Source organism: Silurus meridionalis, chromosome 9, assembly GCF_014805685.1.
Source record: "Silurus meridionalis isolate SWU-2019-XX chromosome 9, ASM1480568v1, whole genome shotgun sequence".
Lineage (NCBI taxonomy): Eukaryota > Metazoa > Chordata > Actinopteri > Siluriformes > Siluridae > Silurus > Silurus meridionalis.
Window position 1 is genome coordinate 10,079,803 of NC_060892.1, and position 23,228 is coordinate 10,103,030.

The 23,228-nt window shown below is 36.3% G+C and overlaps 1 protein-coding gene across 1 annotated transcript; it reads left to right on the top strand.

Moving 5' to 3' along the window:
- The first annotated feature begins 3,543 nt into the window (after window positions 1–3,543).
- abhd2a (abhydrolase domain containing 2, acylglycerol lipase a) lies at window positions 3,544–21,726 on the top strand. The gene is made up of 11 exons (XM_046857399.1): window positions 3,544–3,687; window positions 5,824–5,905; window positions 6,075–6,290; window positions 10,045–10,220; window positions 11,003–11,170; window positions 11,618–11,801; window positions 13,123–13,215; window positions 14,011–14,112; window positions 14,326–14,395; window positions 15,869–15,953; window positions 17,614–21,726. The coding sequence occupies exons 3-11, from the start codon at window positions 6,082–6,084 to the stop codon at window positions 17,826–17,828; spliced, it is 1,302 nt and encodes a 433-aa protein (XP_046713355.1). The 5' UTR covers window positions 3,544–3,687; window positions 5,824–5,905; window positions 6,075–6,081; the 3' UTR covers window positions 17,829–21,726.
- Window positions 21,727–23,228: the final 1,502 nt, after the last annotated feature.

Below are 23,228 nucleotides of genomic sequence, written 5' to 3' on the forward strand. Positions count from 1 at the left end.
GATTAATAATGATAAATATATCATGAAAATATTTGTTTTAGCTAGGTCTGCAGTGGTTTGTAAACTGGTTCCTTTTTGAGCTAATTTATTCTTTGAAAAAAGAAAGGTTAATAAGTTCAATACAACTTTAAAGTCTAAAGAATGCAAAATACTTTTTTTGTTACGTCACAGCAAAACATCGACTCAGTTTCCCAGCAAACACCATGGTCATCAAACATGGCTGCCACAGACCACAACTCTATATATCCAATACAGTAATCCAGAATCATGGTGAGGAACAGAATAGGGTAATTGGCAATCATGCCAAACATTACAGAATATGACCTTAACAGGAAGACTAGATTTTGAATATATAATTGATATAAATATACTTTCCACCATTAAATTTAAGTTGTTTTTAGCTAATAAAGATTAGTTGATAGTAATTCATCTAATTTATGAACAGCAATTGGGTTTTGACCAGGAAATTAATACAGCTACACGTCCTAAGAAGCCAATAGTCTGTAAATAATAAACTTGCTTTACACCGTCTCGTTCTGAATAGAACATAGCAGACGTAAAAAGGTGTGTTTTAATTATATTTGGTAATTTATATTTAATGTATTATTTATTTATTTATTTATTTATTTACTTGGCACATGTCCAAAGACAGATAAATGGACACTATATCTGTTATATGTACTCTACACTAGAGGGCACTAGTGATTAAATATTGTGTTATATTGTAAAGATTCAATTCAATTGAATTCATTGTTCCAAAGCAGCTTTACAAAAATAAATTGGTTGTAAAGTTTGAATTAATATGGTAGTGTCTATAAGTTCATCCCTAATGAGCAGACCAGCGGAAAAATTGAGAGCAACAAGGGAACCCCATTTGCGTGACACTAATGTCCATTCATTACAATTTTATCATTGTTGAGGTGTGCTGTTCAGTAAACTTTTCACTGACTAATGCTTAAATGCAGAACTTTTCATGCCAATTGCATTCAAAGACATTGTAGCAGACAGGTTTATCCAAGACTCCTGATTAATCTATTAAATGACTACTATAACATTACATTTTTTGCAAGCACCTCTATGTGTCTTGATCTGAAATATTTATGTATTTACATCTGCTAATGTAGCTGATGTTTCTATGGGGAAAAGTTATTAAAAATGTGAGAGAATTTAATCCAAACATAGAGTTGTTAAAAGAGTCAAAGGTGAAAAGCAAACCAATAAGTAAACAGAGTAATCACTCCTTTATCAATGCCATGATAAATTTACATAGACCAAGTAATAAAGTACAGTTGAAGAATAACTAAAGAAATATAGAGATACATAAAGGATTAAAAAAAAAAAAATATATATATATATATATATATATATATATATATATATATATATATATATATATATATATATATATATATTTTTTTTTTTTTTTATGTTTTAATAATAAAGTGTTATACAGGGTCAAACTTGGGGGGCTTGAGCTGTGTTAGGCTGCTACTCATGGACCATTACATGAAACTAGAACTTCTCCAACCTGACAAAAGTGTACTGCTATGACACAAAATACAATAATATTATGATTATATTTTATACTGTTTAGTGGCTATTTATTGTATATGATTAGCCTTTCATTGTTCTATTTCTCTATCACTGCAATTTTAAATAATGATTTATTTAAAAATCATTATTTGGAAATTGCATGGCCATTACAAATACAAGACTGAATATGTAAAAAAAAAAAAAAGTATGTATTGTATCTTACTGATGAATTAGTTTCGGAGTTACTTTTATAAAGTGGGCAAAATACCAATACAGTATTACTTTAAAAATATTAATTTATTAATTCCGAATTATTTGGGCCCCATTTCACCTGGACCCTGAGCTACTGATCACGTTAGCCTGTGCATAAGTCTAGCCCCAATTATACAGCCTAAGGAGCTGTGAGAAACACAATAAACTGACAATGGAAACAAAAGGTCTAGACAAACAGTAATTTCAGGGAGACCGCTGTGGGGTTATCTTCATTCTAAACATGTTTCTCTGAAAGGATTTGAGGTTTTAGCTGATTGAATGCTATAAGACAAAAGAGCTGTGCAGTTTATTCCCCCTGTTCAAAACCACCGTGTAGAGTAATCTGTTTTTTGATGGATTCATGGTATCACTATGTACCCCTTTACTTATATACGAGAATCCCTAATATGTGGGTATGTTATGTGGATGAACTTCTGTAAATTGCTCTGTAGTGAGGTATTTTGGAGTTTCAGCATTTATCAGACTTCCCTTGGTGTAAATTGATACTAATTGACATTTTAAATAACTAACTGGATGTTTTAGATAATAATAATTAGAATTAGAATAAATTCACTTTTAAATATTTATATAATGTAAAGGTTTTCTTTTTAAATTACAGATTTTATTTGAAATAAAATCTCATTTTAGTTTATACTACTCTACATGAGCAAAAGATTATGACCACCTGACCTGAGATTCTGTGTGCTTTTTGAACATCCTGTTCCACATTTAGTCCCTATTTGCTATTTTTTGCTCATTCAGACACTAAGGCATTAGTAAAATCAGGTACTGATGTAGTGTAAAGAGGCCTGGAGTGCAGTCAGTGTTACAATTTATCCCAGTAGTGTTCAATAAGGGCTAAGGCCAGAGCTCTAGCGTAGGCCATGTCAGATCTTCCACTCCAAACCATGCATAAAAATGTTCCCTTTACTTGAACTTGGAGCACCAAACCTGTTCCAGCAAGGGTGCTACTCATCCAAAGACATCCTATACAATTGCATGCCTCCAATTTTGTGGGAACGGGTGGAAAGGGCTGAAAAAGTCAGGTGTTCTAATACTTTTGCCCTCATTCACCCCGGAAATATTTGGAGCATTCTACAATGCTCAATGCTCATCTCATGTTACATTTGAACTTGTGGCATATGAGAAGAAAAGCAAGTTCTCTCCTGTTTTCTCTTTATTTTCAATGAACTGAGAGAAACCTGAAATCTGACCTGACTCGAAATATTTGATTTATTTATTCAAATTCATTTGTGCGTTTGCGAATTCGATGCTTAAAAAACTCTCAACTTTCAATTCTACTGAAACCACTTAGTGGAAATAGCATCTGTTGCCAAAAAAAATCTTTGAAAAAAAAATGTTTGGCTTAAAGCTAAAAGTGCCTAAGATTTTACCAATATTAATATTGCTTGAATGTTTTTTTTTTTTTAGTTTTTTGTATAATATAAAATCTGTAAAACAGATTGTTGTTGTAGTGACGTCATTAAGGAATAAACGAATAGGAAACGCGCATGCAAATCAGCTCGGTTTTAGTAGGAAGTGCAGTCAGCGCTCTGTGGCATGTTTTTTTTCCCTACACGAACTCCGGCTTTTGCATGAGGATTGGCTGGTGGTGCTTACTTTTCAGCGCAACATCCAATCAAAGAGCAGAATAATGCAGTGGGCGGGATAACGGATTATGGGTAGGAAAAAAAAACACGCCTATTGCTGTCTTTAACTGTAATCGGGGTGTGTGTGTATGTGTGTGTGTATGAGAGAGAGAGAGAGAGAGAGAGAGAGAATCTGCTAGAAAGGGACAGCGGATAAATGCGGACACAAAAATAACTCCCGGTTGTCCGTATGGACAGGTTTAAGGACAGTTAACCCGGAAGTGTGACAGAGATCTGTTGGTGAGCGGAAAAGGTCAGTAACAGTATATTATCATCTCTGCTCAGTATGATGCTGTATTTGTCTAGCTACAGTAGCTAACGCGGACTAGCCCCTGCCTGGCCTTTCCCATCCGGCAGTCTGAGTGCAGCGCTCGTTCATTCCTTTCTGTGCTACATGGCGTAGAGAACAGTGCCATCTTTTTACATTTACACCGTAAAACGGTGAAATAAGGTGCAGCCCAGGCGGTGTGCTGGATGTGTTATAGTGCTGTTAGATAGCAATGTTTTTCGGCTTCAACAGAGGGAAAAAAACAGAGGGAGAAAACAGAGCGAGACTCTTCTTTTCTCTTTTTATTTATACATAAACAGGAAACGGGATGTTGTGGTTGTGTATTATTAATAACCTGACTGTCTAAAATAATGGACATATCTGCAGTCACGACTTCCTGAACTGTTGTGAAAACATATCCATCGTTCTTTCTTTATGTTCTCTTTTTCTTTTTATATATATATATATATATATATATATATATATATATATATATATATATATTCAATCTACCTGTCTACCTGACTGATCTTACCAATATGTTTATTTCATATTTATCTAACTTCATCTCTCTCTCTCTCTCTCTCTCTCTCTCTCTCTCTCTCTCTCTCTCTCTCTCTCTCTGTGATATATAAACACACACTCAGTCTCCTGAGTTTTTGTGTCTACTGTAAACACACTAATAGTTCTATTTGTTTATACAATTATCCATCTGCCATTATATGTGCCTTTATAATTATCTATCTATCAGACTGTCTATTAAATATGGGAGGTTGTATTTCAGTGATTATGGCTCTGGTTCACTGATCAGAAGGTCAGAGTTTTGAGCTCCAGCACTTCCAAGCTGACACTGTTGGGCCCTTGAGCAAGGCCCTTAACGCTTTCTGCTTCAGGGGTGCTGCATCATAAACAGCAAATACAAAGCAGTTGTGAAAGTAGTTTAGTAAACACAGAGAACCGGTGTCAATTCGAGTTTTATATATACTAATATTATTGATATGAAAAGATTCTGTAAAATGTTAGAGCATCTGTTACTGTTACAATCATCTGTACAATTTCTGTTAATACACCGTGAATAATGTGAATTATTATTAATGATTTATGAACTTTTATAAGCATGTAAAAGATCGGTGCTTGTTATAGTGTTTTATTGCTGCTGGCTGTGAACTCTGGACTTGACCTGTATGTGGGGACATTTGTGGGATTATTCGAGGCAAACGGCTTTTAATTATGTTCAGCCCGGAAGCTCTATGCAGCTATCGAATATTTTAGTAAATCGAGTATTTTACCGATTATTACATCGATTAATTAGTTAATCGGTTAAGAAGTACCTCTTATTTATTAAAGAGCAATGCTAAATATACAAGAGAGATAAATACAGGTCTTGTAAACAAGTAATTTTCAAGCATTTTTATTGTTAAAATCGCATACAAGCAATATCTGTGATAACTAAACCCATTCAATGCATTTCATTGCCATATTACATCCAAATGCAAACAAAAATATATAAATAAATAAATAAATCACAAATAAGAATATAAAAATCAATTTCATTTGACTTTAATGCAATTTTTATGTTTTAGTTTGAACTGATCCCAAACTTTGGAAACTTTCTGTCATTTTCTGTGGCCTGGATTTTCCTTCTCGCATATCGATGATTTCTCTCTGTTCCTCCATTGCAGGTGGTGCGTCAGTGATAATAAGATAAGATAAGATAAGATAAACCTTTATTCGTCCCACAGTGGGGAAATTTCTTTGTTACAGCAGCATGAAAAAAAAAATAAATAAATGCAAATATATAAAAGAACAGACGAATAAGACATACTATAATATTACAAGTATATATATGGTCCGTGGGGAAACACAGTGCTCTGTGTGTAGTTAAATGAAGTAAATGAAATAATTTGCCTTGATGCATTTTTGTATTTGAATTACTGGAATTACTTGAGGAATCGTTTCACCCATAATGCACATTTACCCTAGCATGTGATCATGGCTCATGGCCAATAATCTCAGGTTTGTTAAAAGACAGAGCATTGAATTGCTGCTTTAAAAAGATGCTGACCAAATCAGTTTAAAAAGAAAACGTCTTAATGTCTTTTTCAATTCTGCTCTTCACAGGTTGGACCTGATCACTGTGACCACTCCAATCTCTTTATCCAAGTATAAGAGATTACAATCTAGATATCTGCTAAGCAACAGAGTAAGTTACACATTTGCATAGATATCACAATAGTTCCTGTTTACATCTTGTTTTTGAACCAAGTTCCCCATTTAATTGTGATGTTTCTTTGTGTGTGTGTGTGTGTGTTTTTTTTTTTTTTTTTTTTTTTTGCATTTGCACCACCATCATTCTTCCTCCTTCTCGGCAGGTCAGCCATGAACACTCAGGAGTCAGAGGTGTACACGGTAGCGCCGGAGATGCCGGCCATGTTCGATGGGATGAAGCTGGCGGCCGTCGCCACCGTTCTCTACATCATTGTCCGGTGCTTGAATCTAAAAAGCCCCACTGCGTCTCCGGATATCACGTACCAGGACACACCACTCAATCGCTTCCTGCTTAAATCTTGCCCCGTTCTGACCAAAGAGTGAGTGTTATATATATGTGTGTGTGTGTGTGTGTGTTTGTGTTTGTGTGTGTTTGTGTTTGTTTGTGTGTGTGTGTGTGTGTGTGTGTATAGGCACTTTCATCATAAAACACATCCTACATAATACATCACAGGTGTGCTACTCAGTACCAGTCAGTACCTGTATATGAAGGCAAATGCACAAGCAACGCTTGTTGTGGTAATTAGATAGATTCACGGGAATGTGATCACTATAAACATTAACTTGTGAGTAAAAATTATTTTACCTTGTGAATTTTTTTCAAGTATGTGACTCAGGGACAGATCTATAGAGAGGGATGTTTCTATTTTGATTTATTTTTTACCTGAAGTTTCTTTAGGCTGTGACACTAAGCTGTTAAACTGCATTTTTTCTAGTTTATTTTAAAAAATGTTGGCTATGTGCCAAAAGGACGGCTAGACGGCTCTTTTCTACAGGGTGGCATTTCTTTTGTCCTAATCAAAAGACAAATTTTGTTTTTTCTTTCAATGTATGGATTTTGTTAAAACAGTTTAAATTTGACAAGGTAAACCCGAGCAATCTGATCAAACCAATCAGTCAAGGTTTGCATTATTGACTCACATTTGCCACTGAAAGCCTGAGCTCTGGTAGGATGCGATAACTAATGTGCGCCTTTTGTACAAACAGAAATATTTACGTCGTCAAGGCAAATGTGTTGAATGTTTGGTATGTTCCAACCTTTCTGTGGTGATTGATTCCTTTTTTTTTTTAGTACTGGCTTGGATTTGCATAAAAAAATTCCATTAGGTGTGTGTCTGTTAAAACGTGTCCGGGTCTGCATTGTTATTGTCTTTTTCATAACCTTAAATTAGTGCTTGTTATGTAATCGTTTGTTTCCCAGCACTGTTACGACTCCCCGGGTTGAAAGATCAATCGATTCAGCAACAGCCTCGTCTCTTCTGCAGTATTCCATGAAACTCATATGACCGAGCTTGTTCCAGGGATCTATCTAAATGATGTATGATGCAGAAGCAGTTCATAAGAGGGCAAATAGCATTCACTAATATGTGTCTGAACCTTTGAACACTTATAGGCAGGTCAAGCCAGCACGGTGCTGCTGTTGCTCACTTCCTGTGTTTGCTTATCGCTTACTTATTACTGGCGCTTAGTAATGATAGCAGAAGTAAGAAACTGAGTATTTGGAGAAACAAAAACATAAAGCAGCTTAGTGCTTTCTAGAGCCCTAATCGTCTCCCTGTGTTCTAAGCTATTAATTGGCTGTTTCCTCTTGTTTGTTGTCATCAGGATAAACTGCAGCTAAACTTCCTCCTCTAGTCAGATCTTTTCTTGGAGCCATTGTATTTATTATTATTATTTATTTTTATTTTTTTATTTAATCTAATCAGTCCCTACTACAATTTCCATTTATCAAGCCTAAATTTTTAACTTAATATGTGGCTTGAGGAAGTGCAGTGATGCTTAAAAGGAGCTGTTTGAGCTTAAAAAAAAAACAAAAAAACATACACTATTCATCCCAACATTCATTCTTTCATTCTATTCTAGCTCAAAAGAGAACATTTCTACTATTTTGCTAGTTTTGTAATATGTAGTAAACAAGAAAAGTGCTGTTATGAAACGGAAATGACATAGAACAGGTGCTATCTTATAATTTGGAGAGATTTAAAAGAGGGTGTGTATGTGTGTAAAGCAAAGGTGGGGATGCTGGTTGACTGCTGTATTTGCTAATATTAACTTGTGTGTCATGAACAGCTGACCTTCACCTTTGTTTAAGTGCCCTTGGTTGTTCCAGTGCATTTGGTCATTTGTTCTGATTCCAATCAGCATATGGAGGTGCACCCAAATGTCACTAAGGTATAATGAAAGGGACATGTTTAGCTTATTATAAGAGTAATCGTGGAATGACAGCATAACACATATTTTGAATTATATATCTACTATTATGAGGTAACTATTTGTCTTGCATTAGAGCTGTTTGTGTTTGAGTCACATGATGGACTGGTTAAATTAGCCTGTCATAACTCTACACTGGCAGGCAAAGTAAACTAGGATCAGCTGTATGGTGAAACAATCTTCTTAAAAAACCTGTGGTTTATACAGGCTTATTCCTGTATTTCTACCCTGGACATTGAAAGCACCTTGTTTCATGGCAGTTGCATTTGGATAAAACCATTGCACATCTGTGTACTTTTATTTGATCTCCATAGCAACATCTGCCTTTTTTTTTTTCCCCCAGGCCGTAACGCCTTAAATCTCTTAGTCATTACCTTAACGTGACCTGAGTATGCCATAGAATGGTGTATAGATAAAATGCACTTTAGAGATGTTTTTCTTTCAATGGTTTCTTCTTAATTTTATCCGTATGTAATTTATTTATTGTTAATGCAAGACAGCTTCACAACTAGTGTCACATTTTTTTAAATAGTGAACCAGCATACAAAGCAATAAAATCTAATAAGGAAATAAAGCTGACAGCATACCATTAAAACATAATGATTAATACAATCCAGTAAGTACAGAATAAAATACAACACGCTCCTGAAGCAGAATAATCAACGACAGGTCATATGATGCAGCCCAGTAGATTTTATTTAATAGCAGCACATCCTGAAAGGGTTTGTTCTTTTTTTTTTTTTTATATATAGCACATCAATTTAACAATTATTAATTCATACTGTATGCATTTATATGATCTGTTTATAATCACTTGAGAAGTATCTGATAGTGTGGAGTGTTTAGGAACAAGGTTAGGCCCAGTTATGTTTAATGGCTTGTTAGATGAAGTTGAGTGTCTGTATTACAAATCTCTGTATGTTGTTTAATTTGAATTATAAAGTAATTAATTAGAAATGGCACTTTCTACATTTTAATTAGACTGGTAAGATGGAAAAGGATAGTTCCAGGCTAAATTTCCCTCCCTACTTCTCCATACTGGAGTCTGAAAAGACTAGGGTAGCATTTTCACTCTGAATATATATATAGAAAAATACCTTTTCTCAAAACTGGGAAAAAAAACAGATTGTGATTAAACTCGTTGACTTTACTGTAAAGTTTACTGTGATGCTGCTGATTAAAGAGATACCTCTTTTTTTCCCTGAACCCTGGTGCTACATAAAACAACATAGAGCTACATCACACAACATAAAGCTACATAAGTGAAAACAGAGCTTAAGACAGACACATAAAGTGCATTGTGTGCAACCGAGTGCGAACAGTGCAAGACAAAAGACATTGCAAACAGACAATACAGGACTGTGTGGGACAGATACACAAAATAGCACCGACCAGTAAACCTACTGCTTAATATGCTATACAGTACAGTGTGCAAATGAGAACTATAAACAAGAGTGTATTTTTAAACTATGTTTTTGCAAAAGCAGCAATCAAGAGGTACAAAACAACATGTAAACAGTAGTATCATTAAATATAATATGGGTGGCACTGAAGTCATGGATGTGTATGAATTGAAATGAGTTTTCAGCATGTGTTTGAGTTCAGGTTTTTATAATTCACTATATATATATATATATAACTCGGGTCTAAAATGGTAGGCAATTACAGTGTAATTTACAGGGTAATTAGTAGTTATCGATCATTTTTAAGGTCACCTGTGAATGATATTAGCAGGCATTGCAACGAGTGAGTCGTAAGTGGTGCTTTGTACTGGCACAGTGTGTCGACATGCAATAAGAATGAGCTTTGTATAAGTTTATTTGAAAAATGCTGTGTATTTAATTTGAGTCTGCTGTCCTACAGATACATTCCGCCGCTGTTATGGGGAAAAAGTGGCCATTTGCAGACTGCGCTGTATGGAAAACTGGGCCGCGTGAGTTCGCCGCACCCGACTGGCCTGCGGAAGTACCTGCCCATGCAGGATGGCGCCACGGCGACCTTTGATCTCTTTGAACCACTGGCAGATCATCAGAGCGGAGGTCAGTGCCTCATGGGAACGCAGTGGCTTTGTGTTTGGGCTGCAGCGAAATGCTAGATCTTTTATAAAAGCCTTAAGTCTGTTCACTGAAACCTGAATCTGGTTAAAGAAAAATAGGGAAGAATTATTACAAACTTCTTTTGTAATAACAAACAGCATGAGACACATGAGAGTTCATGACCTGCTAGCAAGACCCTAGCCTAAATTTGCATGTGGGTTGCCGTTTGCTGGATGATAAATCGTTCCAAGATTAATATTTGATACCAATTAATATTTCTGAAGGATCAGAAACACTTCTTGCTATTTTAGACCTGGAATGTGTTTTGAAAATTGACAGGTTTCTTGCTTATGCCTGACAAGTCTGACCAGTTTTTAGACTGAAATTTCCAAATAACAAATACCAAAATTATGGAGTTAAACAGACAAAACATATCTGCTATACATTTGAAGGCAACATCATTCTCATCTCACAGCAAAGCAGTACTGCCAGACTTGTTAAAGAATAAAGCAAAATAAAGGGTTAATTTGTAGATTGCCACTACATGAGATTATTGAACTAGGTCAGTGCAGATAATGTCAAACAAATACTTGGGCAAACTGTCATCATCTTTACAGCATTACTGCAGTTAAAGTGTACAATAAAAGTGACACATTTGCAGTCTCTCTATGTATCACTGACCAAATCAAAAATGTCCCTACTAACATGCAAATTACTTGCGGTCACATTTTCATAGTCGCTTTCTCTCTCTCTCTCTCTCTCTCTCTCTCTCTCTCTCTCTCTAGCGGATGTCACTATGGTTATCTGCCCGGGCATCGGTAACCACAGCGAGAAGCACTACATCCGCACCTTTGTGGATCACTCGCAGAAACAAGGCTACCGCTGCGCTGTGCTTAACCACCTCGGAGCTTTGCCCAACATCGAGCTCACTTCTCCCCGCATGTTCACCTATGGTATATTCCATCAAACATTCAGCACTGGTCTCATTTAGAGCACAGCTGTTAAGGTTAAAGGACATAAATTTCTCTTTTTATCAATCCACTACACCTTTAACATGACTCCCTGTCCCTTTGGATTCTTCCACTTTCACTTTTGTTCTTAAACACTTAAATCAACTGGTTTAGTACATTACCTCAGAAAGTTGTGCAGTTGTTTGCACGATTTCTTTTTTTGCCAGACATTTTTCTGTTGTTGTATACATTCACATTTTATCAATAAGGGGATTTATTGGATTCCCACTGGCCTTAGGGCTAAATAAGATTTATAAAGCATCTTTACACACCCAAAGATGCTGTACAAGAAAACACCTTAAGTGCTCATTAACTTTTTTTTATTAACCTATTTATTTTGCCAGCTGGTATTTATAAACTTTTTACACATCTTTTCTTCACACTTTGTAGGCTGTACATGGGAGTTCGCAGCCATGGTGGGGTACATAAAGAAGACCTACCCTCAGAGCCAGCTCATCGTGGTGGGCTTCAGTCTCGGTGGTAACATTGTCTGCAAATTCCTGGGGGAGAACCGCTCCAATCAGGAGCGAGTGCTGTGCTGCGTGAGCGTGTGCCAGGGCTACAGTGCACTCAGGCAAGCTGGAGTTTTTCTCTATGGAATTCTTTCATAGCCAGTGCAGTTTCACAGTAGAAATGTTAAGATTCGTTTTTTGGACCCCGGCACTGGGCACAGTTTTGATAAACGGCTGTACCATTACATTCAGAACAGTGTGTCTGAATGGATCCAGAAGTCTTTATATTGGTGATGTGTGATTCCACAGGCCCTTCTTTCAATTACAAGTGAATTAGTGTTTTGTGATTATTGTCAAATAATTTTTTTGCCAATGGATTACCCTTTCAGTTCTGTTAAAGGAGGAGAGGGTCTACGTGCCTATAAGTTCTTTTAAAGAAAGCATGAAGAAAACAAGGAGACTTGTCTGCTTTAGAATGAACAAGGTATGGCCTTGGTACAACACGGTAAAGGTGTTAGTAGTCTGTACCTGTCATTCTCAATGAAAGAGGCCTTAATGCTTAAAAGGCTCAGTGAAATGGCGTCTGTGCTTGTCGGTACAAAGTATGGGAGGCGTGGCATCTGTGTCTCCATCTCAGTGAAGGTGGTGTCACCATAGTGCTTGTTAAGCCCAGTAAAAGCAACATGACTTATGTCCGTGTCAGTCACAGTGAAGGAGGTGTGACCAATTTGTCTGTCAATCCTAATGAAATGTCTTTTGTGGCTGCAAAAGGTGAAGGAGATTCTGTGACTCAGTCTCAGTCAAGAAGGTGTGGCATTATAGTAATAAGACAGCATTGCTGTAGCTCTAAATCATATATCATGCCTTAAATACACAGGCTGTTGATTATTTATCAAGATTAATTCACTATTGACTTTTGTTTGATTTGTAACGCCAACCATTTGTACAATAATTGTTTTTGGCGAAGCAGCTGTTGCTCAGTTACCACTGCTAGACGTGTGGGTGTTCTCTGAGCATTTTCGCATTCTCAGATGTGTAGCACATCTTTGACCACTGCTGTGCTAATCAAAATTCAACATCTGCCTGACTCTGCAACATACTTTACTGCACATGTAATCCCTATTTTCACAAGAGTGCTGGGAATCTATAAACAGAACAAACCTGCTGTCAGACATTAATGGTCCATTACTCAGAGAGAAGTGGAATGTATCAGCTTTGTAAAAGCCACACCTTTGCTTTACTTTTCTGGAGCTCAAATGGACTTTTCTAGAATGAAAGCAGATAATGTGTACATATATGTTCTGTATTTGTGGAATTCTTTGGAAAGGGATTATGTACATCATTCTGTTCTCTGGCTGTTTGAGACATGCCGAATCACATTACTCCAAAACAATGCCGCCTTCTGTCTTATGACTGATAAAGCATGTTTCTGTGTGTGTTTAGGGCTCAGGAGACATTTCTGCAGTGGGACCAATGCCGGCGCTTTTATAACTTTCTCATGGCTGACAACATGAAGAAGATCATTCTGTCACACAGGTAGAACTCATCACTAGGGTTGAAATTTTCCAGACTGGAAACTTTCCACGGGAATATTTGGGAATAAACTGGGAATTTACAAAATTGCAGGCTAGCCTATAACAGAGAACTTGAATGTAGTTGGGGGAAAAAAGATCTTGCAGGATAATCTTGGTAAAAAGCACCAGATTGAAAGCAATTTTAGTTGAATTTCTACCCTGCACATTCATCAATCACATTTAAATAGAAACCAGCACATTTACTGGAGAGCTATTGAGGCTGTACCCCTGTGCATTCCTGCATAACAGATCATTTATTGAATCCTACACAGAATTATGTTAAAAAATCTTTGCAAGTATTCACATAAATGACAAATATTAGATAATGTTATGTTTAAAACATCTCTTTGCTGTTTGTAAGATATAGTACAACAGAATTATACTTACAATTAAATCGAAGTAAAAAAAATGTCATTTCTAAAATCTTTATTAGTTTCCATTATAAATGTCACTTAATATTCTGTCATCTTATGACCAAACAAAATGTTTATATTTATGTTTGTATATGATACAGTTTATATAATTTTTTTTTTCACATTTCTAATTAATTACCATACATTCCTGGTATATTCCTGGTAAGTTCCATAGAAAGTTTCTGGAAATTTTCCACCCCAATCATCACTAATGTATAGTCCTGCATGTTGACTAAGTATGCAGCTGAACAACAGTTGTCTTCTCTCTTGTCGTTAAGTGAAATTCTCTGTGGTATTTGCTGTATCAGAGTTGCTGTATTGTTTTTGATCTGTTTCTCCCTTAGGAACAGCCTGTTTGGAGGAGGCTCTTCTAAGATGGTAGATGCAGACCTGAGACGCCTTTTCACTGCCACCTCTCTCATGCAGATCGATGACAACATCATGAGGTGTGTTTGCTGAAACTTGTGGAATAATGTTGGAGAGTTGTGGAATGGGATGCTCAAAATCCCATACAAATCTTACTGTCAAGTGTCCCAAACCTTTGTCCATATAGTGAATATTTTTTTTAGAAAACATAGTAGAATAATATATACAAAAAAAAAAGTACTCATATGCGTCATAATATTCATCTTTATTAATTTGAGTATTTAATGTTCTAGAAAATTCCATGGACACGATTCCTTAAAAGAGTACTATGAGAAGGAGAGCTGTGTGCACTACATTCACAATGTGAGTACAGCTTGTGTTGTCCTTTTTAAATATTTTTTCCAAATAGTTTTCAAATAACAGAATCTTCAATCAACTGCTCTGGGTTGATGTGTTGTAGGCAGAGGTGGGAAGTAACAAAGTATTTGTCCTTCGTTACTTCCCACCTCTGCCTTTTGAAACAGGCTTGTTACTTTAGTTTTAATCTGATTGGTAGATGTCAAGCCCAGTAAAAGCAATCAACCTATTTCTTGTCAAAGCGCAGCTTTTTCAGTCAACCGCTGGTGTATAATTTCCTGGTCCTCACGCACCACAGACTTAGGCTAGTTTATGAAGCTAGCAATGAGCAAGGCAGAAGGCAACAAGTATGGGGTTAACATTGGATGAGACAGAGGGAGTCAGCGATGTAAACATGACTGAGAACAGAGATATTCCTATTTGTCTGCTTGTGTTCTATATGGTGGTTGTTCAGCCTGGATACATTCATTAGATAACAAAATATGAAACTCGATATTAATTAGGGCTGTCAAAATTAACGTGTTAATAATGCGTTAAGGCAAATTTATTTTAACAGCATGATGCGCAAAGTCTAAAATCAGCAGCAAAATTCGCCATGATGCACACCGTTAACCCTCTGGGGTCGACAATAGTGCTGGCGCGCGTATTGTGGCATGTTCTCCTCATAACGCCAGAATTCACCTTAATGACTGTCTTTTTTGGTCGTACAGAGAAGAGCAATACATCATTAAAATCTGTAAAGGGTCTGCTTTTATTTGTACACACTCATAATAATGAGGAAGAAAGCTGACAGGGTGCGCTCTCTGCCGTCTCTGTCATCGTCCTTCACAGACACATAAATAAAAGAACCTGAATCTCAGTGAATATTTGCCTCACAGATATAATAAATATTTGAATAGAAAGATAGAAATGTCTTTTAAATAAACCACATCGACAAAACAAATATTCTCAGATTGTGTAATCCGTGTGAAAGTTAGAAGAGGTATAGTTTTTCCGGTATCACCTCATTAACCGTCTGTCTGAAAACATAGCAAAAGATCCGTTTGTTGTCTTGATGATTTACGTAATTTAAAACACCATAATTGCCTTAAAACCTTTACAAGAATATTTTGTGTTCATTCTCTAAGTTGAGTTTGGTTTCCCTAATAATAAACATTCATTTGCATAAAGCATCTATATTTGTCCATGCCCATGCTGATTATAGTATTAAAAACTTGAAAAGTTTTAATTTGAGGTACATTTAGTACAGATAAAAATGTACGACCAAATTACGGTTAATCGTGAGTTAACCAGCGTGACACTAAAACAGGTAGTAGTAATGGCTACTTTTTACTTAAGTACATGTTAGAGCCCAAGCTTCTTTACTTTAACTTGAGAAAAAAAAAAGTATAGTCAGTACTTTTGTTTTGTCTTTTAAAACTTAAATGAAGCTACTACTTAAATGAAGAATGTCTGTACTTTTTCCACCTCTGGTTATAGGTGAATGTTCCACTGTTGCTGGTGAACTCTGCTGATGACCCTCTTGTACACCAGTCTCTCCTGACCATCCCTCGCACACTTGCAGGTAATGCCGCACTCATGTCGTTACACATACGGTTTTGTTTTTTGGTGCTGGAAAAGAGTTATATCACACTGCAACTTTTTATTTATTTTTGGCTAAATGCAGTCAACCAACCTTATGTTTTGGTGTCCAGTGTTTCATTCTGGTGTTACTTAGATAACGTAACAAAGGGACTCTGTTTTGCCTAAACATTTTCTGTGAAAACATACAAAAACCTTTTAAAACTTTTGAATATTTTTATTTGATTAGCTTTTGCTACAATTCTTTCATTGCACTTTGGGAACAGAAAGCCATTATCCAATGTTGTCTGTATTAGTATTGGGTGAAGTGTTATTTCAAACATATTCCTTTTCTCAGTATATTCACACAGAGCTGTAGATAAAGACTGAAGAGACTGTTCAGAAGATAAAAAGACTGTTTAAGGCCAAGCTAGCTGTTTTTAGATTGACTTGACATGTGACTAAGATGTCCATTTTAGTCCTAGATTCTCTCTCTCTCTCTCTCTCTCTCTCTCTCTCTCTCTCTCTCTCTCTCTCTCTCTCTCTCTCTCTCTCTCTCTCTCTCTCTCTCTCTCTCTCTCTCTCATACACACACACACACACACAGCTGAGTGCCAGTAAGTATGACGAAATGTTTAGTCACTGAGATTACTCAGTAGACATTACTGTGATGAAATGATACGCAACAGCATGGTGCTTCAGCCTATTCTATTAATATTAATACATATTTATACAGTTTATATGCTTTCTTGAGACGTTGTGTGTCCTCGATTCTGTTAGTAGTTTAGCATTTGGTAGTTGCATGCATATTGAATGTTCGACAAGGTGGATAATTTAGATTGATTCAAGGGAAATGATGTCTATATTGATGCAGCTGTTTGACTTTTTTTCTGAATGTGGCTTCTAAACCAGCCTATGTACTATGAGAAGCAATTTGCTGGCATCGTTTGAATCTGCTTGTCGTCTTAGATGAAGAGTTGCTGTAAATCAGGGCAGAGTTCCTCCGGCCCATCAACTTTATTCTATAAAGAAACCTTGCTGTACAAAAATGCTAATAATGCTGTCTTTCAAGAAGACTTTGACCTCATCCACAGGGCACAAAGTCTCGCTGAATACTTTTATGATAAGAAACATAATTTTAATCAAATGATTTGACTTTTACACTCAATAGATCTCAACCCAATTGGTCACCTGTGGTAGATTCTAGAGTGACATTCTAGACAGCACTCTTAATCACAACATTATTTGTCTAATTGTTTATCTTTTTGGTAAACTTTCAGAAACTTGTAGACTCTGTGCCAAGGGACATCAAGGCTGTTCTTGTGATGCAGAGAGACACAGAGGACATTAGTTTGATAGCTTTATTAGGTTCAAAGTGTGTTTAGTTTATTATTGGCTTTAGGAGATTGCTTTGGGAGTGGGTTATAGAACAGGTAGTTCATTTTATTTGTTGGCACAGATGAGCAGTGAGATATGAAACTTCTTAATACTAATGTTGAACATTCATTCATACACTGTAAGTAATTGCCTGGTCAGTGTTGCTTTGTTTTTAAATGGGTTACTTGTTTCCAAAACAAAAAATATATGTGAAATATATGTGAAATAATCATTCGGACATGAGTTAACTCCCCCCGCCCTCTGCCGTTTCTTATCTCCCTCTCCAGAAAAGAAAGAGAATGTGATCTTTGCCTTGACACTGCACGGAGGCCACCTGGGCTTCTTCGAGGGCGCAGTTCTGTTCCCGCAGCCTTTAACCTGGATGGATAAGGTCATTGTGGGGTACGCCAATGCCATCTGCCAATGGCAGAAACAGAAGCCAGCATGCCAAAGCCAGGATGCCGAAGCCTCAGGGGGCACATGTTTGAACACTGCTTCCTAAACGCTGCCCTCTGCCCTCTGTCGTTCCATGCCCATACGCCACAAGCCACTCAGAGTTTTCTGACTGGTTTTATCCTACATACAAAACAACAGCATTTTTGTGATCAGTGGTAGCGAAACATTGTGTCATATTTTGGAAATCACTCGCTTATGTGCGGGCAAAGAGGATGATTCAAAGAGCGATGTTATGCAAATACCATATTTTCAGGATTTAAAGATGCTATGACAAAATACACATATATAGTTTGCCTCAGGCTAATTAGAACTAAATTTGTTAGTGGTTTTGATCGGAAGGAACATAAACCTTAGTTTGACATAAATGTGTGGTGGCCTGGAAAAGCGCTACACTTGGTGAAATTTAGACTTTTTCTGCCATATATTGGTTTGAAAACTATAGACATTTCTGAATATACACCCAAAAGTAACATTTTTATTTTATTTTTAAAGACCCAGTTTAGACTATAGTGTACAGTAGACGCATCATGGACATTTTGACAACTTACAAATTAAATTATGTCAATTTAACTAAAGATTTTTTAACACCTAGCATCTAAAACAGCAACATCTAAAGGGCTTTGCAAGGCCACGATACATTTTATGACTCTTTGTTATGGATGGATGTGCTGACAGGCAAAAATTGTTTTTGTTGCTTTCTTGGAGGCAGTAAAAACATATTTAAAAAAGGCCTGTAGCATTAAGCAAACCGACAAAGCGAATTAAATTCTTACACAGAATCACGGATTCCATAGCAACTTATTGTCTGGGAAATATGGTATAACTCGTCATATAGTTTATAATGTCAAGAAATGCACTGGCCCCAGCGTGTGTAAAAGAAGTTTCGTTTGCAGCTGCTAGAGTGGAAAGACTTCAGCACAAACATCTACTGTAGACCGACCTTGCACTACCACACTGTACATAACACTGAGGAAACGGGCCGTTATGCAGGCACTGTGTGCTTATAGTGAGGACAGGCGTGCTGCTGGTGCCTCTTCTGTGCTGTTCACCCTGTTACTGGTCTGTTGATGTCTCAATATGATCCAGTCTGCGCTTGTGTTATTCATTAAAACTGTATTATTCATTGTAGGGCTGGGGAAAAAGACTCCTAAATGAGTCAACACAGCTTATAGGCTCTTTCTGTTTTTTAAAGCACTTTATATTATGTTTTGCCATAATATTGATTTGGGTAGTTAAAGGACGCTCACATGCAGAGACTAGATCATAAAGGGAGAGATGTCGAAACTCTTTAGCTCAGTGACTCTGTGATCCCGCCATTTCACCAAAGCCTGATAATCTAAAAAAAAAAAACTTGGTGTCCAATCTCTGAGCTTAGCTTAGGTGATGATTAGAAAGGGTTTGGTTGAAGTTAAGATCAGATTATGAGATTCAGCAGGAGACTGCACATGTCTGTGAAAGCTGGCTCATTACATGCATGTTTCAATTTTCATTTTTGCTTTGTGACCATTTTTTTTATTTTTTATCTTTGTAAAATGGAACAAAAGCTGAACATTGAGAAAATTACAGAAAGAGTAACATCTTGTTCCAGGTCTTTAGGAAGTAACTGCATGTTCTTGAATAGTTTGAATAGAATGGAAGCAGGAGGAAATGGGTGAAAAGGGAAGCAGTCTAATCATTTAGAAAGGAGTAGTTTAGTTGAATTAATAATTTGCACAATTTTCTTGAAAACCCACATTTAGACCAAGGCATGTTAAATCTCTAAAGCTCACTTCATTAGTTTTGTAATGGAGCAATGATAATACTGTTGTTAAAAGTTGAAAGAAAGGTGCTTATAGCTACCAGTTTAACAATGTGCATGTCTGATTCATGGCAATCATCTGTCCCATAATGCCAGGGTTTAGTCCCATTGTCAAACTGATATCTTGGCAAGTACAGAGAAATACAATATAGTTAAATACATCTAACGTGTCTCTTTAGTAGATTAAACAAAATCTATTTCTAGATATTTTTGCACTCGTTTTGAGCTTGAAATTGCCTTCTGTTTAGGCAAATAATATTGCTAATTTCAAGTGTTTATTTCTAGAAAGAAGCAAAATTATCTGCTAATGGAATAGAACAAAGCTTAAAACTAAAAAATAATATATATAGAAATGGCTTAATGCTATTATAATTGTTATAAAATAATCTTATGAGGAGAAATATATAACTTTACTTTTATTAAAAATATCTACTTATCACAAGATCTATTAATGTATATAGTAGTTTGTAGTGTCTGAATTTCATATCTTCTCTTCCATTTACTCAGTGGTTTCCTCTAGTTTTCTACAAAAACAATTTGATCACTCTAAGTTGCCCCTAGCTTTGAATGTGTGTGTGTTTGTTTGTTGTCCAGGGAGCACAACAACCTTGTCCCCAGTGTTCCAGAGCCACCCTGACCAGAATAAAAAGCTCTTTGACGGCGAGTAAATAAATAAATGTCCAAACCATTTGGCTAAAGGTCTAGTAATAATTTAGAATTGACTTGTTATCGCAAAGAGTACGAACTTGCTGAGATAGAAAGCGATTACTGTTTTTAGCTTTCACATAACCAAGTCACTTGGTTAACCCAGTCGTGTTGGCAAACAACCAAACCACGTGGTTTGAATTCAGCATGCACAATGATAAACTGCTAGTCATAGGTTTCCTTTAGTTGTTAGCAATGGAAGTATTTTTCTTTATAAAGTGCAATTTAGACGTGTCAGTGGAAAGGTATGTGGAGGAATGGAGTTGAAGAAACGGTGTTATTTTTTTATTTTTCTCAGCCTTTAATTTCTTGTACTTAAGACGAGAGGGCAGTTTTGAGGAAGTTAGATCTTAGTTGTTCTCCAGATGATAGAGCACAGACGCCACCTCCTGGTCTGTTGTGACTCTCCATAGACATTAAAATGTTTTGTAGTATTAATGGTTAATTTGGTTCAAACCCTGATCTCATGCAGTATACACCTTTTTTTCATCTGAAGGAAAGAATGTTAAAGAAAAGAGGTTTATAATTGGTCTTCTTTCAGATGTTCTATTAGGTCGACATTGACCAGGGTAAATCAGTTTGATCATTCAGTATTGAAGTACACCAAAAGATCTGAGCTACCAGCATCCTTCCATTCTCCATCAACTGATGCACAGCCTTCTGCCTTTCTGAGTGTTTCTCACCTTTTATTCTTTTTTTATTTTGCACAAAACATTACAGGCTTAAATGTATCTTTTTGATTTTTGAATTTCATTTTTGATATATAAATATATATTTGTCTTTCTTGCCTTTGGATATTGACTCATTTGCTTATGATGTTCATAAATGACCGTTGGTGTGTGTTCAGCAGCACGTTTGATTCTGAAAACCAAAACTAGAAAAAAAAAGTCAAGAAATAAGGTGAACATAAAGTCTGTAGGTTATGTGAAAGAGTGTTGTTTTTTCCGTCAGCATTTATTTATTTTTTTTGCCAAACCGAGGGGCCTAGTCCAGAAAAATACAGTGTGTGTCAAATTAAGTGTGAAGAAAAATCACATTCCTGCTGTTCTCACAAAGTACAGCCCTCAGTCAGGAACAGCATTTGCGTTAATATTTGATCATATGTGCAAATCTATTAGCATTCCCACTGACTCATTGACTATTCGCCATACTACCAGGTGGAAATGCAGTGCAGGATTTCCATGACTGATGTGGCAAAATTCGATTTATAGATTTATAGAGCTAATCACAGTGTATTCACAGTGCTGTGTGTTTGATGGGTTGGTTTTGTACCCATTACTATATCATATTCCACCTTCAGTGACTATAAGACTTTAACCTAGTTATGTGTGTGTTTTTTTTTGTTTTTTTGTTTGTTTTTTTTGGGGAATAAGTGTGTGAGTGAATAATTGGATTAAATATAGTTAATGTGTTCAAAATAAATTATTTTCTTGTATAAATATTCCTTGTGTATTTCTTTTTTATTGATTATCTTATATTGTAATCTTATATATCTGATTTATTGTATTTGGAGGCAACAGGTGGACTGAAGAACTTTTGTCCTTTAAATTTGTCTAATTCAAGAGAAAAAAGTTCTCAATCAATTCCGATGCATGATGCCACCTCAAAGTTTTATTTTATTCTGTTACAACTTTTTATTATTTACATTTAATTTATTGGATGGACAGGATTAGAAATGAGTTTATTTGAGGGACAGAGCATGTAGGACATTTTGGAGACAAGGCGAGGGGGCCAAGATTGAGATGGTTTGGACGTGCAGAGGAGGGACTGCTTATGATGGAGTCGCCAGGAAGGAGGAAAAGAGGAAGACCAATGAGGAGGTTTATGCATGTGGTTAAGGAAGACATGCAGGTTTGAAAGAGGCAGATGTAGAGGACAGGGGGGTATGGAGACAGATGAAGAAGAAGAATTATCTACTACTATTTTAAGTTAAGACTTTCTTTTTGCCTGAAGGGCATCCACTCCTCAGACCAACAGTTTGTCTATCTTTTCTGTCTATCACTTCCACTTCCCCACAATAAGGTAAGAAAAAACGTACATAATATAAAGAACTTTTATGTTGGCATACATTATATTTGCCATTTGTGCTATGCCTGAAAGTTAGGAAAGCTGAAATGATGTGTTCATTTATAAGCTTTGCCACCTTGACCATTCACTTTAAACTACCGTAATTTCCGGACTATAAAGTGCAAATATACAAATATTTTTATTTTTAACATAAATAAGCCACACCTGTCTATAAGCCACAGGTGTCTACACTGAAAGTAATGAACTTTACACAGGCTTTAACGAAAGACACTAAATGCAATATGTTGCGCTTCTATTAGGAGCATAGCGGTATTTTTGGAATAGCATGTCACTGCATTCTTCCGGTATTACTGCGTGTGTTTGTGTGTGTGCGCGCGCGTGTGAGATTTCTAAGTTTCTTTGACTAACCCATAACGCTGTTGCCAAGAAAAATAAAAAAGCACGAGTTTTGGAAACCTGTCTGTTCTTTTATGATTTGTGTTGCTCTCCCTTCACCCAGACTCAACGCGCTACAACGGCTTGTATCTAAACAGTAACCGACCAAGTAAGTCATTGTTCACTGTCTTCCTCCTTCCTTTCACAACTACTGTATTTCTCTCAGGAGTTTATCTTTTTGCATCATCGTGCTGGAATGGTGAGGTGTGCGCGCAAGGTGCATGTTTTTGTTTCCGTTTGGAAATTTCATTGGTCTAATGTTATGTCGCTCAGTTTTTTGGCTTGAAGTTTGTGAATCCGGGAAAAACCCAGGAAAAATCCATAAATAAGCCGCTTCGTTGTTTAAGACGCGGGGTTCAAAATGTGGGAAAAAGCGGCTTATAGTCCGAAAAATACGGTAATCATATAAACAATTAAAAATATTTACACAAATATTTACTAGTCATATATTTGAATATTGACAAAACAGGTAACCTGAGA